Source organism: Pseudorca crassidens, chromosome 11 (assembly GCF_039906515.1).
Source record: "Pseudorca crassidens isolate mPseCra1 chromosome 11, mPseCra1.hap1, whole genome shotgun sequence".
Lineage (NCBI taxonomy): Eukaryota > Metazoa > Chordata > Mammalia > Artiodactyla > Delphinidae > Pseudorca > Pseudorca crassidens.
The window spans coordinates 42,836,321-42,848,608 of NC_090306.1; the positions used below are offsets into that span (position 1 = coordinate 42,836,321).

At 59.6% G+C, this 12,288-nt stretch overlaps 1 protein-coding gene across 10 annotated transcripts in view; it reads right to left on the reverse strand.

Annotated features, from left to right (window-relative positions):
* The window catches only part of KMT2D (lysine methyltransferase 2D), a 39,750-nt gene that overhangs the window by 8,945 nt on the left and 18,517 nt on the right, over window positions 1-12,288 (reverse strand). For all 10 annotated transcript variants that reach the window (XM_067696399.1, XM_067696391.1, XM_067696397.1 and 7 more), the window contains 16 exons: window positions 12,157-12,207; window positions 10,215-12,026; window positions 9,927-10,106; window positions 9,712-9,848; window positions 7,612-9,479; window positions 5,958-6,081; window positions 5,727-5,811; window positions 5,551-5,617; window positions 5,218-5,450; window positions 2,361-5,117; window positions 2,087-2,227; window positions 1,796-1,963; window positions 1,477-1,636; window positions 776-851; window positions 429-604; window positions 190-320 (listed from right to left, as the gene is read on the reverse strand). In XM_067696399.1, the coding sequence (XP_067552500.1) occupies window positions 190-320; window positions 429-604; window positions 776-851; window positions 1,477-1,636; window positions 1,796-1,963; window positions 2,087-2,227; window positions 2,361-5,117; window positions 5,218-5,450; window positions 5,551-5,617; window positions 5,727-5,811; window positions 5,958-6,081; window positions 7,612-9,479; window positions 9,712-9,848; window positions 9,927-10,106; window positions 10,215-12,026; window positions 12,157-12,207 (8,166 nt within the window). The remainder of the gene's footprint in view (window positions 1-189; window positions 321-428; window positions 605-775; window positions 852-1,476; window positions 1,637-1,795; window positions 1,964-2,086; window positions 2,228-2,360; window positions 5,118-5,217; window positions 5,451-5,550; window positions 5,618-5,726; window positions 5,812-5,957; window positions 6,082-7,611; window positions 9,480-9,711; window positions 9,849-9,926; window positions 10,107-10,214; window positions 12,027-12,156; window positions 12,208-12,288) is intronic.

A 12,288-nucleotide genomic window follows, 5' to 3' on the forward strand; every position in this document is an offset into this window, starting at 1 on the left:
ACTGTGAGCCCCTTGAGGGCAGGGACCCCCTGTGCTACATTTTTCCTAATCCCACAGTCCAGCTCAGGCTTTCATACACAGTAGGTCCTCAATACATACTTTTAAATGATTGTATTTATCCAGAGAAGCTCCCGGGACTGCCCACTGACCAGCATCCCCTTGGCCTCCGAGGCACCCCCAGGAACATACCTTGGCAGCAGCGGCAGAAACTGTCAGCATGACTGACACCTCGCTTCCTTTGCCCTTCTCCCAAGTTGTGGCAGGCAGCTTCCCAGGGGCCTCCAGGTCCAGGGCCCCATAAGGTTTGCTGTCTGGGAAGACTGAAGGAGAAAGAGGGACCTGTGTAAGCTCCTGCTGCCTCTCTCCCCAACCTCTGACAATGCAGCCCGGCCTGGCCAGGACCGGTCCATGCCCAGAGCAACCTCTACCTGGGATGCTGGCCCGAGGAATGATGGGGATGACGGGGGAGAGAGCCCGGTCGTCCTGCTCCCACCGGCCTGAGCCCAGCTGAGGGAAACGAGGGGCTTCCTCCCCCAGGATGCTCTCGGGGGACGAAGCTGGCACAATGCTGTCAGGAGAATCGCTGTCCTCGTCACTCTCCATCCTGTGGGCCAAAAGCAGACATCCATTGCTAAGGCCCTACAGATGCCACCTCCCAAATCTAGAGATTAGTAGATGTCACAGCCCTGCTTGAAATCTGCCACCGTCCAAGGGAAAAATAAGGCGACCTGCCCGCACCCCAATTCCTCATCCCCATTTCTGGTCCCGCCCGCACCTGACATCCTCGGTCTGATTGTGAGGGGGCGTAGGCAAGGCGGCCAGCAGGTCTAGACTCTTCACCTCTGAAGCATCTGAGGGGTAGGTGGGAGAAGAAAAGTCAGGCTGAGGGTGGCCAGAGCCCATGGTGCTTTCTCCCACACGGTTCAGGCCTAACTAGTACAAGACCTAGCTTAGCTATCATGACCACTGTCTACCCATCCACCCACCTACCAGTTTAGGGCAGACAACCTATATTTACTGAGCCTTTCTAAAGAGGTACTCTGTAAGTACCTTCTTTGTTTGTAGTCTTTTAGCGACTCCATTAGGCGAGCACTATTTTTATTCCATAGTGAGAAAACTGAGCCTCACACAAGTCAATCAGTTTGGCTGCAGTAACACAGCTAAATCGATGCAGGAGCCAGGATTCAAATCCAGATCTGACTGTAGTTCGTACCCACTGGGTAAGGAAGCTGGGCTATTCCCTGTAAGTGAAAGCCTCATAAATACACTCCCTGTCCTGTTGCCTCTGCTCTAGACTCCAGAAACCAGCCACCGCCTCCAACAAATCAGTCCTGAAGAGGCCCTTCTTATCTCAAGGACCCTGGAGTGTATGCACACAGAGCAACACACAGCCCACTCCTATCTTCAACTGTACCACATGACCCCAGCCACCCAGACCTAGCAGAGAAGGAGAAGCTCGCTCCGTTCCTGACTTACCCCTCAGTGTCCCTTCAGTATCCCGGGCAGAGGTGGCATCCTTGGGGTGCTCCCCCAGCTCTTCAGATGGAGTGACGCCATTCACCATCTTCTGCTGCACCGATGGGGGTGGGGTGGGGGGCAGCGACGAGGGTGGTGTCGGCGGGTTACTCAGGTTATTCTGGGGGTGGGGGTGGGGTGTTGTGTGCAAGATGGCAAAGGGAGACTGACATGATCTCCTGGCCCTACACTATACCAGCAATTTCCACAAGTCTGCCATCCCCATCTCCACCTCCCCAGGAACCTCACCGTCCCCAAAAGGTATTGCCATTTTTCTGACCTTGGTAAGCAGCTGGGAATAGTAGTCAGGGCCTGTGGGCAGCGTCCCACTTCCAAAGGCCCCCCTCAGCTGGCACTGCCCGTTGACTGGGCAGCCGCTGCCGAAGGGAGCAAAGAGGCTAAAATTGGCGGTGATGGCGGGCTCCGCGAGGGGCAGCAGGGACAGCTCCTAGGAGGGGCGAGACGACAAGGCTGGAAACCTGCAGCATGTACATCTCTGCTACTGCACAGGTGGGGGCCAGGCTGCCCCCTATCCTGGGACGGGACCAGGGGACTGGCTCCTGGGGGTCACCTGTTTCAGCTGTTTCAGCAGGGCCTCGCTGGCCCTGACCCCGTCCTCCTTCCGCAGCTTCTTTCGGGAGCTCACCAACCTGTCGCTTGCCTTCTGTACCCTCTTGGGCTTCGGTGTCAAAGGCTTCCTTGCTGCTGTATCCTAAGCCAGATAAACCCACGGTGAAGGCCGCCGTCCCCCTGGGAGCCCTCACCTCATTCCACCCAGACCTGTTCACTCTGCCCCCGGGCTCCAGGCCCCGCACCGTCTGCTCCACTCCAGCTAGAGTACTCACCTCCTTGTTGCTGGGGGTACCCTGTAGTTTCTGCTCCAGCCCAGCCAGCTTGCTGTCAATGTGCCCGTTGATCTCAGCTCGCAGCCCCTCGGGCCCCCGCCCAGTGCTGAGTTGCACATTCTTTGCTCGTAGAAGCTTCTGCAAGAGCAGATGCCCGGCCTCTGAGCGAGGGCCTGCCAGCAGGAGGTGGTTGCTGGTACCTGGTGCCCCTATTGGCTCTCCGTTGGCCTCCCTCTTCACTGCCTGGGCTCCCAGGGCACATGGCTCTTCCCGAGGCTCCTGCTTGATGCTGAGATGGGGTGGCTCGGGTACCACCTGCCCATTCACCTGCTCCAGATGCCCAGGTACCAGGCTGCTTTGGTCCGGCTTCTGGGCTTCCGCTAGGTTGTCTGGGGGGTCCCAAGGTCCCAGCCCCTTGCCAAAGAAGGTATCTGCAAGCTGGGCAGCAGCAGGTGAGACTCTCCCAGGAGGCAGCTCCAAGGGTGGCCCCTGGGGTTTTGGGGTTCCTGGTTGGGTGGTAGGGAGCTGGGCCTCAGAGGGAAGCTGGGAGCTGGGGGAAGGTAACTGTGAGGAAGGTCTCTTTGGCTCTTGGGGGCTGGACGGTGGAGGCGTGGGAAGGACAGGGCCAAGGACTGGTCCTGTGGATAAGGCTCCTTGTGGGGCGGGGAGCCGGGGTGGGCCCTGAGGTCGAAGCCCTGCCCCCAGCTCCTGAAGAGGGCCTGTCTGGGATCCAGGGAAGCCCCCAAGTTGGGGTTGGCGGCCCAGGAGGCCCTGGAGGGGAGAAGGCTGGGTCCCAGGCTCCTGGTAGGGCAGGGCCTGGCGTACTGCCTGACTCTGCTGTAGCTGCCGCTGCATGAGGAGTGCCTGTAGCTGCTGCTGCTGCTGAGGACTCAAGTGCCTCAGCTGCGGGTTTTTGGCCAGGACTCCTTGAAGCTGTGCTCGAAGCTGACCCACTGTAGGCATGACCCCAGCCCCAGGCAGGCTCTGCCCAGGCTGGGGGACAGATCCTGGTTTGGCAGGCTGTGGCCCTGCATTATTTTGCATGGGCCGCTCTAGTCCAAGGGGCTGCTGGGAGCTCAGAAGGTTCTGGGTCATGGGTCCAGGCTGTTCCCCTAAGGAAACAGAGGATTGGGCCAGCACGTGGGGTATAGATGAGGCCTCAGAAGATGATCCACTGCCTGGTTGCCCGTGGCTTCCCACACCCGCTGTGTGGAGCAAGTTAACTTGCTGCTGCTGTTGTCCTGGGAGCCTCAGAGGTGGCTGCAGCTGCACAGAGTTGGGCTGAGGCTGGGCCTGGGGCTGGACAAGGAGGAGTTGTGAGTCCCTGGAGAGTGAGGGCTTTACCTCCCCTGGTTCAGTGGCCACTGACTCTGGTACAGTCCCTACTGCTAACGGCCCTCCCTGATGCGTGGAGGGCCCCTCAGTGGCCTCCGGAGGAAGAGCCGCCTCTACAATGTTTTGTTCCTTGCCCGTTAGGATGAGGGTTGGGCCCAGGGCTCCGGGGCTAGAAAAGTGTTGCAGAGGCTTGGCTGGCAGGCCAGGGCCGAGTGTCACTTGCTGCTGCTGCTGCTGCTGCTGCTGTTGCTGCTGCTGCTGCTGCTGCTGCTGCTGTTGAGGGGACAGTAAAGTTCGACTCTGGCTCAAGAGGCCCATCTGCTGCTGCTGCTGTTGTAGCTGCTGCTGCTGCTGCTGCTGCTGCTGCTGCTGTTGTAGCTGCTGCTGCTGCTGCTGTAGCTGCTGCTGCTGTAGCTGCTGCTGCTGCAGCTGTTGCTGTTGCAAGGAGGCCATGGGCTGAGCACTCAGTTTGGGCTGCCCACTGTGTGGCATCAGACCCTGCTGAAGATGGGAAAGCCCCGCCATGGATCCCTGCTGTTGGTGCTGCTGCTGCTGCTGCTGCTGCTGCTGCTGCTGCTGGGATGTGACCAGCCGGTGTCCCATAAGGCCCTGACCCTGCTGTGCCAGCTGGGGGGAACTTAGCACCCGGGGCTGGGTCAGGATCACCTGTCTGTGAGGGCCCTGGGGGCCCAGAGCTCCAGGGTGCTGTTGCTGCTGCTGCTGCTGCAACACTGCCACCTGCGCAGGGCCCAGCATGCCCTGGGGCCCCTGGGGTGGCTGTGGGGACAGCTGCTGGACCAGGAGGCCCTGATGGCTGCTGGGAGGCAGAAGCCCTTGGGGCTTGGGACCCAGACCCTGGTTTGCCGGTACCCCTGGGCCCTGCTGCTGTTGCTGCTGGATTGCCACCTGTCCTAAGAGGTGCTGCTGCTGCTGTTGCAGTTTCTGGGCAAGCTGCAGGCGTTGCTGCTGTAGCTGCAGCTGCCTCTCCTGTAAAAGCCTCGAGTCAGGTCCTAGGCCTCGAAGAGCAAGGTTGCCAGGGAAAAAGCCCCCTGAGGGGCCGGTGAGGGCCCCAGCCCCACCAGAATGTTGCTGTTGCTGCTGCTGGGCCAGGGTGGTGTTGAGGAAGGGGCCACCAGGCTGTCCAGGTAGTGCCATGCCCCCGGGGGGCAGGCGAAGACCTGCAGCTTGCCCACCGGGGGGCCCCTGCGGTGGCTGCAGCCCATGGCCAGGGAGCAGCTGACCAGGAAGCTTGGTGAGTAGCCGGGGACTCTGGGAAGGGCTAAGGGCCAATACAGCCGAGTGCTGCTGCTGCTGCTGCTGCTGCTGCTGCTGCTGCTGCTGCTGCTGCTGCTGCTGCTGCTGCTGCTGCTTATTCCGATATTCTGCCATGAGGTTAGTGTGCTCCTTCTGCTGCTTCCGGACCTAACACGGGAGGGTCAGGAAGGTCAGCCTGAAGCCTGCCCACCCATGCCACCCCTCTTCCCAGGCTCCCGGTTGCTAGGCCGAAGTCTGCCTTCCCCACCTGATCCAGCTGTTTCTGGATCTTGCTCTGTTGTTCTGTAACCAGCTTGAGCTTCTCAGCATCAGCCTCTGGGAACTCACGGCCGGCCTTTTTGGCAGTGCGCTGCTTGGCGCACAGAGCTTTCCGGGACTTGCGGTGCACCCCAATCTGCTCCTCTAGCACCTTCAGTTGCATCTGTAGGAGCTGCTGGGTATGGAACAGCCACTCCTCATACTGCCGCTGGTCAGCCTCATCTGGGAAAGGAAGCGGGCGGGTGTCAGGTGATCCAAGTCCCTCTTTCCCCACATACCCCAAGCCCCTTCCTTGCACTCTCCTCCCCAGCCCCATACTCACTGATCACTCCCTGGGCAAAAGTGGGTGGATTGGGACGAGGCTGGGAGGGGTCACCGGCACTCCGCTCCTGTGACGAGAGAGACAGCTAAAGGGTCACTGTTCTGTACCAGGCCCTAAGAAGAGTGGCCTGATGGCACAGGACCCAAGCTCCCACTCCCACCTGACCATTTATTTACCTGGCCACTCCCAGCTGCCACGTGGTTCTGCAGGTCACTGCCGGGCCCCCCTGAGAGTCTCTGGGCTAGCAGGGACACTTGCTGCCTGGAGTCCGCCAAAGCAAAGAGGATGTGTCGGTGATGGGGAAAGTTGAAGGGCAAAGAGGTGGGACAAGAAGGAAGCAGGATCAGGAAGAACAGGGGAAGGACTGGAAAAAGGAAGGGCCAACACTCCCACCCTGCAAGCCTTACCTGTTCATACCAGGTGCCACTCCAATGCTGCCCTGAGCCATCACCTTCTTGATGCCTTTCAAAGCAACCATCTTGGCCTTTGCAATAGGATCAATGATATCTTCTGCAGCAAATTTGTCCAGGTCTGGAGAGGGAGGAGCCAAGTGAGCTGGGCACTGAGGTCAATGCCCCATTCCATGTCTGCTGTTCCAACACCTTGACCTCACTAAGCCAACCAGAACAACGGCACGGCATGGTGGAAAGACCACCGGACTAGGAGCCCGGCAGCATAGGTGACTCAGTTCTATTATTCACAGAACATGTGGCTCCGTTTTTACGCGCACAGTGCTAGGAAAAAGTACTCAGTAAATATCTGTTGAGCCAATATATCAATGTTATTTCACCTCTTTGGGCCTCAGTTTACTCTTCTATTTTGTAGAGATCATGATTCCTTATTCTGCTCACCTCATAGAGCTACTGAGAGGATCAAATGTGACCAGAATACGAGTACACTTTATGACCTAGAAAGCATTCTTCAAAAGTAGTGTTCTTAGGGCAACTAAGCGCAGCCCAAGAACCCAAGATGCGGGCACTGTGCCAAAGCCCAACGCCAGAGCTGTTTTGGGCACAACACGCATCACCTACAGACCACTCTTCTGCCTGTCCAGGATGCTGGGCAGGAAAAGAGAAACCAGCAGCCACCAAAAACTTAAATCTTCCTGAAATCCTGTACATTATATATTTCTCCACTGCTCAGAGAGCTTAACTGACTCCCTACTTTTTTTTTCTTTTTTTGGCCCCGCCGCGCGGCATGTGGGGTCTTAGTTCCCCAATCAGGGATCGAACCCTCGCGCCCTGTATTGGAAGCACAGTCTTAACCACTGGACTGCCAGGGAAGTCCCCTGACCCCCTACTTTTAAGAGGACTAACCCAACCCCCTCTCCTGGTTATTTTGAGGCAGTAAAACAGTTAAGAGGATATGAGGGCCAGGGTTCAAATTCCAGTTCTGTTAGTTGTGTGACCTTGGGCAAGTTAACTTAACCTCTCTGCCTCAGTTTCCTTTTCTACACTCCACGGTAATAATAGTACCTACTTAATGTGTTTGTTGTGAGGATTAAATTATACAATGAATGTAAAGCGCTCAGCACAGTGTTTGGCATGGCAAACCACCATTATTCAATAGATGCTATTATAATTTGAGGTCTTCTTCAATCTGGGCCCTCTTCTTACCTCTCCATAGCTACGGTAGCGCCCCCTCACTTCTCTCCGCAAAGCCGGCTCCAGGCTAACCATTGTCTCCACTCGTTGTCTCCAAATATACCCCATCGGCTTTCCTGCTGCTAAGTCTCACTAAGTCTTTTCACCAACCCGGTTGCTTTTTCTTGCACCACTCCTCTCCAAGTCCTAATCTTTGGGTCTCACCCCAGCTACAAAGGCTTTGCTAATCAGACGTCATGTGTCTGTTCCATTCATTCATTCCACATCTGAATGCCTGCTGTACGCCGGGCACTATTCTCCCTTAAAAGCTACAGTGCTTCTGCTTACACCACTCGTATGGGATTTGGCCAAAGCTCTTTGTGTCCCATCCCCTTTAACTAGGGAGGATCTTGGGTCTGCAGCCTCAGTGAGCATTTAGTGGTAACGGCGATAAGCCAGCGCCCCCAGATGAGGTTACCTGTATCCGGGAAGAAGCTGTTAGCCAGCTGCTGCTGCATCGCCAGCTGCTGCGGTTTCATGCACATGGAAGGTGGCATACTACCCATGGGCTTCTGTGCCAGCACTGGCTGTGGGCTCTGCTGGGGCACCAAGCCTGCCTGTCCCCCATGCTGCCCACTTAGCATATGCCCTTGGTTGGACACCATGGTCATGGATGGGGCCAGGCGCTGCTGGAGGGCGTGAGCTGGTGGCTGGGTGGGCATCAGTGGCTGGGCCAAGCCCGGCTGTCGGGAACCTCCAAGTCCCAGGGCAAGCTGCTGCTGGGCGCCAGCCAAACTGGGAGAAGAGCCCTCATGTGGCAAAGACACAGCCTGGGCAGGGCCCGGGGTGGACAGTAGGGAATGCTGCTGTTGCTGCTGCTGCTGGGCAGGCTGCAGCTGTGCTGAGAGCTGCTGCTTCTTCTGCAGCTCCTTCTTCTCATGTTCCAACAGGTCCTCGATGAGCAGGGGCAACTCACTGGCTACCAGTGAGCTCTCCATCTTGTCCAGCTCATCCCCAGATGCATGTCCACCGGGCAAGGTCAGGGCCCCACTCTCTAGCTCAAACTTCTCCAGCAGGGAGGACCCTCCTGGGCCACTCAGTGGGCTGGGGGTCAGCAGCTGAGCTGGTGGTCCTCCTGTGGTCCCAAAGGGGACCTTCTCAGCTGGGTGCCCACTACTGGAAAAAGGTCCTGTGCCCATTCGAGTGTCCCGGCTGCCCACCACACTCTGTCCTGGCTTCAGCCCCAGGCCTAGGGAAGTGGTGGCTGGAGATGGCTCTACCTTGGGGGTGGTAATGGTAAACTGGCAAGGGGAAGGGTGGCGCCCACCCTCCTCCAACTTGGGCTTCACCTCGGGGAGCACTGACGCCAGACGGGGCTCAGAGGCATCAGCAGCGGGGGGAGGGCGCTCCTCAGGGCCCAAGGGTCCTGGCTCCACCCCCCGCAACAGAGCCTCCCGCTCAGCCTTTTCATTGGCCGACTCCACCAGCCTCAGATGCTCATTGAAGATGTCCTTCTTGTCCCCGGTGTCCAGCTCAGGGTCAGTGTAGGCCAACAGATCAAACTCATCCCCGTTGAGCAGGTCGTCCAGGTGGGGATCATTGGTCTCCAGGTTTTCCAGGGTGCCCAGCTCATCATCTCCCTTGGCCACGTCCACACCCAGGCCCAGGTGAGCAAGCTCCTCATCATCCTCCAGGGCCTTGTGGGCATCAAAGTCGTCATCCAACTCAGGATCCTCACAGGGTAACTTCCCCGCTTCCAGGGCCAGAGGAGGGCGGCCAAGCTCAGCGCCTGAGGGGGGCCGGCTGACTAGCTCCAAGCCAGCAGGCGCGTTGGGACCCTTGGTATGGGGCGTTGGATGGAGGCCGTTGTTCAGTTCAGGGGCCGGCGGGGCTGAGGGTTTCTGAGGAGGAAGGCCTGACACTGCTAGGCCACGAAGCCCTTCAGGGGCCAGTCGGTGAGAATCCTCAGTTACAGGGAAAAAACGGGGTCTCTGAGGGGGGCCCTGACCAGGAAACGGAGGCACCCCCGGTCCGAGTCCTTTCTGTACATTGTGCCGCAACTCAATGAACTGGGCAGGACCAGCCGGACCAGGCACTGGCTCACCAGGGCCAGGCAGGCGGGTGGGAATTCCCGCCAAGGGGGAACCTATGGCTTGGCGGCCAAGTTCAGGCCCAGGAGTTGACGGAAAGCGTGTCGACATGGCAAGTCGCATGGAAGTTGCTGCTGTTGCCTGTTGTTGCTGCTGCTGCCACAGTTGCTGCTGCTGCTGCTGCTGCTGCTGCAAGGGCAGGGACCCAGGATACGGTGCTCGCTGATAGAAGGCTTGGGAGCCTCCCACCAATTGCCTGGAAGAATATGCAGTAGCCAGTGAGACAGAAGCAGGATGAAAAAGAGCTAGAACACGGGCTGCCCTAAGGAAGGAAGGATGGAGTTAATGCAGTGAGGGGGAAGGAATGGGGAAGCGAAGTTAAGTGATGCTGAAGAAGGATTAGAGAGACGGGAAAATCAGAGGCAGCACACAATGGAGGTACAATATGTTCCCTTGATTTTCCCCCAGGGCACCCCCTGGAGCCTCACCGGCTGTTCACATCCATAGAGGAAGGGGTGGCTGGTGGAGGTGGCCGGGAGAGTCGGTCATCACTGGGGAAAGCCCCTGGCCCCAGGATGGGGCCACCCAGCTTGCTTGGGGGCAGCCCCACAAGGCTGCTCTTGTCCTAGGAGAGATGAGGGTAGATGAAGGTGGGGGCCACCTTCAGCATCTTGGATCCACTACCCCTTGCCACTCTACCTACCTGGGTGCCGGCAAAGGGGGTCTGGCCTCGACCCAGCTGCTCAAAGGCAGGGCTACTAGGCTCAGCACCCCAGCTGCCCGGGGGCCCCACTGCTCCGGCAGCTGCCGCGGTTTCCTTCTCCTGCCGAAGGGTGTTGCGCTGGATCTGCTGCCGAATCAGCAGCTCCCGTAGTCGTTGGCGCTGCGCAGGGAACAGAGAAGAGGGGTGAGTCCATTCTACTCAAACCAAAGGGCTGGCACAGAAACAGAGGAGACGTGGAGGGTGCTCAGGTCCAGGATGTCGACTCACCTGTCGCTGCTTCTCCAGCTCGGTCTGACTGAGGCTGGACATGCCTGGGTCCTGGGTACCTGGAAGTTCAGGTGCCGCCAAAGAGCTGCCCATCCCAGCCCCTGGGTCTTCTCGCTTCTCAACTGGAGAGGTGATGCCTGCCCGCTGTGAGGCTCCATGGGACAGGTAGGGGAGGGATCCATCGGGTGCAGGTGGTGGAAGGACTGATGGGGGGCGTAGTGGGGACAGCCCATAGCCCTCTCCTGTGGACCCACTGCTGGGTCCCAGAGGGCTGCCCGATGGGTGGAAGTTCCCTGTGGCTACTGTGTAGTTTGTGCTTTGAGGCTTGCCCAAGGTAGGGCCGGGCCCAAAATGGCTGTTGATCCCATGGGGTGGAGGGAGACCAGGCTGAGGGACAGGGGGCTTTAGCGAAGGCTCCCCTACTGCCTGAGGGAAAGTGAAACGCATGGGAGAAGGGGTGCCTACAAATGCACCAGTCCCAGGGGACCGGGCAAAATTGGGGGGCTGCACACTTGGGACCTTGGCATGGAGCTCACCTGCCGGCCCTGAGGGCAGGGCTGCTGGGAAACCCCCAGCCCCCAACGGAGTGTGGGCTAGAGGCCCAGCCTTGAAGGCAACTTCAGGGGGCTGGGGGCGGGGCGGCTTATGCAGTGGGGCAAACGGGTCCCGGGACTGAGGGCGTGAGGGTGGGCGGGAATAAGGGTCAGGGGACTGGAAGCGAGGGGTAACAGGGGATGGGCAGAAAGCCTCAGCAGACAGAGGACGGGGTGTCAACGGGGACTGGGAGCTGGACTGGGACTGGGGACTGGCGGGCACTCGGGAGAAAGGGTCAGAGGGCAGTGAGCGAGGAGGCAGGGCACAGCAGCTCTCAGGGGGTGGGGGTGGGGGCCGAGGGGTCAACGGGGGTTGGGCATAGGGGTCAGGGTAGGGGCCAGGGCGAAAGATGTCCGAGTGGCTGGGAGGAGAAGGGGCCAAAGCCTGGGCAGGGGGCGGCTCCTGGGGCCTTAGGCCCAAGCCTGGGCTCTGGGGCTCTACCTGAGATGCCCGAGGGGTCAGGGGGGCTTTGAAGACATCGGGTGCCTTTAACTCCAGGCCACCCAGATGGGGGCCTGAGGAGGGTGAGTCAACAAAGCCCAGGTTTGGGGGCCCATAGCTGGGAGACGATGCCCCAAGCTCTTCCTTCTTCACCTCTAGGGCCTTCCGAGACTCCACGAAAGGCAGGGGCGACAGCAGAGGCTCAGAAGCCTTGCCTCCCCCTACCCCTGGGCTCTCAGGCACAGCCAAGTTGTCCAGTGAGGGGCAGCGGGGTTTGAGGAAGGGGTCAGGTGTGGAGGGCTGGTGTCGGGGGGTGCCAGGTGGGGTGGTGTGGAACTCCCCTGGCTGGCCGGTCCCAGGACGAGATGAGGCGCCCAGGGTCGCGGGCTGCACGGGGGCCCCGGTCGGACTAGGATAGGGAGGATAGGTGGGTGGTGCCGTGGGGAAGCGGGGCTCCAGAGCGTAGGCGGGGGCCAGTCCAAAGGGGTCCTGCGAAGGCACTTGGGCGGGCACCTGGGGTGGGAGCTTGAGGAAGAGCTCACCGGGCGAGTCGGGGCCGGGCACCGTGCCCGCCGGCGGCTTCAGAAACCCATCCGCAGAGGTAGACAAGCCGGCGGGGGGAGTGGGGCTGCCAATGAAAATGGTGGGGGCAGCAGCAGGAGGCGGGCTGCCCAGTGCCCCTGGCTGGGGGGGAATGCGGAGATGTAGGGCCGGTCGGTCAGTCTTACGGGCCATGTCGCCCACCTTGGTCTGCTTGTTGATCTGGCTCTCAGCCTGCTACAGGGAGAGACCAGGCACAGAGCAGTCAGTCAGGCTGCTGTAGGCAGGCCCTACGTCCCCCCTACCCTTAGAGAGCCCGCCCCACTACAGGTCTTGGACGGCACGGCCCAGCCTGGCCCCCACTCACCTTTTGCACCTTGTTGATGCGGTGAGCTGCCCGGTTATCTTTGGCCTTTTGCTGAGGAATAGAGGACACAACCTTAGGCTAGGACGCAATCTCACGCTGAGCCCCCAGCCCTCGCAATGTCACTCACACTGC